The 5,017-nt window shown below is 41.5% G+C and overlaps 1 protein-coding gene across 1 annotated transcript; it reads left to right on the forward strand.

The window, feature by feature from the left end:
* The first annotated feature begins 208 nt into the window (after positions 1-208).
* LOC117800778 (olfactory receptor 10H3-like) lies at positions 209-856 on the forward strand. Its single transcript, XM_034653338.1, has one exon. It carries the CDS (start codon positions 209-211, stop codon positions 854-856), a length of 648 nt encoding a protein of 215 aa, XP_034509229.1.
* The last annotated feature ends 4,161 nt before the right edge of the window (positions 857-5,017 follow it).

The raw sequence follows: 5,017 nt of genomic DNA on the forward strand, positions 1-5,017 counted from the left end.
CTTAGCTTCTGCAGAGCCCTAGGCTGTCCTCAACACTCCTCTGACCACTCTGTGCTGTCATCTTTGGTTACATGACAGCTTCTATTGGTGGACCATGCAAAGGACACAGCAGAGCCCTAGGCCTTGGTCATTGCTGGATTCAAGCACCTAGAAAATTTCAATATAAAATAAGCCTTGAATAACATTTCTTGACTACATGAATGAATAAATGAAGGCAAAGTGCTATGAGGATATAGAGCACTCCTTTCTGTTCATGATCATGGGCAATGACTGCCGTGTGGCCATCTGCCACCCCCTGCGCCACAACGTGCTCATGAGCACCCGCACCTGTGCCCGTCTGGTGTCCTGGACCTGGGCTGGGGGCTCAGTCATGGGGATGATGGTGACCCTGATAGTTTTTCACCTCACCTTCTGTGGGTCCAACATGATACACCATTTTCTCTGCCATTTGTTTTCTCTCCCGAAGTTGGCCTGTGGGAATGAGAATTCGTCTGTCTCCTTGGGTGTGGTCCTGGTGTGTGTCACAGCTCTGACGGGATATTTATTCCTCATCGTCCTCTCCTATGTTTTCATTGTGGCTGCCATATTGAGGATCCCCTCTGCTGAGGGCAGGCACAAGACCTTCTCCACATGTGTGTCCCACCTCACTGTGGTCATTGTGCACTATGGTTTAGCCTCCATTATCTATCTCAAGTCCAAAGGTCCCTATTCTATGGACAGTAACACTCTGATAGCCACCATCTATACAGTCTTCACTCCCTTTCTCAGCCCAATCATCTTCAGGTTCAGGAATAAGGAGTTCAAGAATGCCATAATGGAAATCTTCCAGAGAAAATTCAATCCCTTTGGCTTCTGATGGTCAATTTGGCAGTAAGGAAGTACGGCAGAAGAGCTGGGAATAATATCTGTCTCTATAGGACTGTTGTAGGGTTTCATGTATGTGAAAATACACACATCCATAGGGTAAGGATACACGTTCAGTATTTGTTTTTCTCCAGTTTGTTTACCCCCTTGCATGGGATCTAGTGATCACAATCTCCTGTCCCTCACCCCGTGTGATGAAGTCCATCCCATTAGCTCCATCAGAGAACATGTTATCTACCTAAGGGCTGGGAGGGCAGCATCATGTAGCTGTGTCTGGGCACTGATGCACTGGGTTCTTCTTGAATGGACAAGCAACAGAAGACTTGCCCCTCCTTCACCATAAGGATAAGCCAAAATGAGCATAATAATAAATGCCCAAAACGTTGGCCCTTTTCTTTTTTTTTTTTTTTTTAAGATTTTATTTATTTATTGTCAGTGAGAGAGAGAGCACGCACAAGGAGAGGGAGCAGCAGCCGAGGAAGAAGCAGGCTCCCTGCTGAGCAAGGAGCCCAATGCAGGACTCAATCCCAGGCCCCTGGTATCATGACCGGAACTAAAGGTGGACGTTTAATCGACTGAGCCACCCAGGCATCCCTTGTTGACCCTTTTCTTACAAAGTGTTGTATCCAGTGTTTTATAGTATTGTGGGTTTTTTTGTTTGCTTGTTTTATGTTTTTGCCATAGACGCTTTTATTTTATTTATTTTTTTAACATTTCTTGTATTTAAATTTCATTAATTAACAAATAGTGTATTCTTGATTTCAGAGGTACAGACCTGTGATTCATCACTCTTATATAATACCCAGGACTCATTACAACATCTGCCCTCCTTATTGTGCTTCACCCAGTTATCCCATCCCCTCACCCCTGCCTCCTCCAGCAACCCTGTCTGTTTCCTATGATTAAGAGTCTCTTACCATTTGTCTCCCTTCTGGTTTCATCTCATTTTATTTTTTCCTCTCCTCCCCCATGATCGCTCCTCTGTTTTGTTTCTTAAATTCCACATTCAGTGGAATTCTATCAGTGAGATCATAAAGTAATTGTCTTTCTCTGATTGACTTATTTCATTTAGCATAATACCCTCTAGTTCCATCACATCATTGCAAATGATAAAATTTCTTTTCTTTTGGTGGCTTCATAATATTCCATTGTATTTATATACCACCTCTTCTTTATCCATTCATCTGTCAATGGATGCTTTCCATAGTTTGGCTGTTGTGGACATTGCTGCTATAAACATTGGGGTGCAGTTGCCCCTTTAGATCACTATGTTTTTATCTTTGGGTTAAATACCCAGTAGCGCAATTGCTGGGTTGTAGGGTAGCACTATTTTCAACTTTTTGAGGAAACTCCGTACTGTTCTCCAGAGTGGCTGCAACAGCTTGCATTCCCACCAAGAGTGTAAGAGGGTTCCCCTTTCTCCACATCTTCACCAACATATGTCATTTCCTGACTTGTTAATTTTAACCATTCTGACTCGTGTGAGGTGGTATCTCATTGTGCTTTTGATTTGTATTTCCCTGACGCTGAGTGATGTTGAGCATTTTTTCATGTGTCTGTTGGCCATTTGTATGTCTTCTTTGCAGAAATGTNCTGTTTTCCAGAGTGGCTGCAAGAGCTTGCATTCCCACCAAGAGTGTAAGAGGGTTCCCCTTTCTCCACATCTTCACCAACATCTGTCATTTCCTGGCTTGTTAATTTTAACCATTCTGACTCGTGTGAGGTGGTATCTCATTGTGCTTTTGATTTGTATTTCCCTGACGCTGAGTGATGTTGAGCATTTTTTCATGTGTCTGTTGGCCATTTGTATGTCTTCTTTGCAGAAATGTCTGTGCATGTCTTCTGCCCATTTCCTGACCAGATTATTTGTTTTTTGGGTGTTGAGTTTGATAATTTCTTTACAGATTTTGGGCACTAGCCCTTTATCTGATATGTCATATGCAAATATCTTCTCCCATTCTGTTGTTTGCCTTTTGGTTGACTGTTTCCTTTGCTATGCAAAAGCTTTTTATCTTGATGAAGTCCCAGTAGTTCATTTTTGCCTTTGTTTCCTTTGCCTTTGGATATGTGTCTAGCAAGAAGTTGCTGCGGCCGAGGTCAAAGAGGTTGCTGCCTTGTTCTCCTCTAAGATTTTGATGGATTCCTGTCTCTCATTTCAGTCTTTCCTCCATTTTGAATCTATTTTTGTGTGTGGTGTAAGGAAATGGTCCAGTTTCATTCTTCTGCATGTGGCTCTCCAGTTTTCCCAGTACCATTTGTTGAAGAGACTGTCCTTGTTTCATTGGATATTCTTTCCTGCTTTGTCACAGATTAGTTGACCATAGACCTGAGGGTACATTTCTTGGTTCTCTATTCTGTTCCATTGATCTATGTGTCTGTTTTTGTGCCAGTACCATGCTGTCTTGATGATCGCAGCTTTGTAATAGAGCTTGAAGTCAGGCATTGTGATGCAAAGTCAGGCTTTGCTTTTTTTTCCCCCCAACATTCCTTTGGCTATTCCGGGTCTTTTCTGGTTCTATACAAATTTTAGGATTATTTGTTCCAGCTCTGTGAAAAAAGTTGGTGGTGTTTTGATAGGGATTACATTGAATGTGTAGATTGCTTTAAGTAGCATAGACATTTTAACAATATTTGTTCTTCCAATCCATGAGCATGGAATGTTTTTCCATTTCTTTGTGTCTTTCTCAATTTCTTTCATGACCGTTCTATGGTCTTCTGAGTACAGAAGCTTTACCCCTTTAGTTAGGTTTATTCCTAGGTATGTTATGGTTTTGGGTGCAAGTGTAAATGGGATTGATTCCTTAATTTCTCTTTTTTCTAACTCATTGTTAGTGTATAGGAATGCAACTGATTTCTGTGCATTGATTTTGTATCTTGCCACTTTGCTGGATTCCTGTATGAATTCTAGCAATTTTGAGGTGGAGTCTTTTAGGTTTTCCACATACCGCATCATGTCATCTGCAAAGAGTGAGAGTCTGTCTTCTTCTCTGCCAATTCAGATGCTTTTTATTTTTATTTATTTATTTATTTTTTGTCTGATTGCTGAGGCTAGGACTTCTAGCACTATGTTGAACAGCAGCAATGATAGTGGACATCTCCGCTGTGTTACTGATCTTAGGGGAAAAGTTTTCAGTTTTTCACCACTGAGAATGCTATTTGCTTTGGACTTTTCATAGATGGCTTTTATGATATTGAGGTATGTTCCCTCTATCCCTACACTCTGAAGAGTTTTAATCAAGAAAGGACACTATAGGGGCGCCTGGGTGGCACAGCGGTTGGGCGTCTGCCTTCGGCTCAGAGCATGATCCCGGGGTTCCGGGATCGAGCCCCACGTCAGTCTCCTCCGCTGGGAGCCTGCTTCTTCCTCTCCCATTCCCCCTGCTTGTGTTCCCTCTCTCGTTGGCTGTCTCTATCTCTGTCGAATAAATAAATAAAATCTTAAAAAAAAANTTAAAAAAAAAAAAAAAGAAAGAAAGGACACTATAGGGGCGCCTGAGTGACTCAGTCGTTAAGCGTCTGCCTTCAGCTCAGGGCATGATCCCGACAGTCTGATATCGAACCCCGCATCAGTCTCCTCCGCTGGGAGCCTGCTTCTTCCTCTCCCATTCCCCCTGCTTGTGTTCCCTCTCTCGTTGGCTGTCTCTATCTCTGTCGAATAAATAAATAAAATCTTAAAAAAAAAATAAAATCTTATTAATTCTTTCAGAAAACAGGCTCCTAGTTTCCTTGATCAGTTGTATTGTTCTTTTGGTTTCTATTTCATTGTTTTCTGTTCTAATATTTATTAATTTTCTTCTCCTGTCTGGTTTAGGCTTTGCTGTCCTTTTCCAGCTCTCTTAGGTGTATGGTTAGCTTGTGTATTTGAGAACTTTCTTGTTTCTTGAAAAGGTTTGTATTGCTATATACTTAGGACTGCTTTTACTGCATCCCACAATTTTTGAACCGTTGTGTTTTCTTTTTTTTTTTAATTCTTCTTTAATTTCCTGGTTAACCCATTCATTCTTTAGTAGGATGCTCTTTAACCTAATTTCCTCTTGTGATTGAGTTCCAGTNATGTATTTGAGTTCTTTCCAAATTTCTTCCCGTGATTGAGTTCCAGTTTCAAAGCATTGTGGTCCAAAAATATGCAGGGAATGACCCCAGTGTTTTGGTA

Source organism: Ailuropoda melanoleuca, unplaced genomic scaffold (genome assembly GCF_002007445.2).
Source record: "Ailuropoda melanoleuca isolate Jingjing unplaced genomic scaffold, ASM200744v2 unplaced-scaffold7820, whole genome shotgun sequence".
Lineage (NCBI taxonomy): Eukaryota > Metazoa > Chordata > Mammalia > Carnivora > Ursidae > Ailuropoda > Ailuropoda melanoleuca.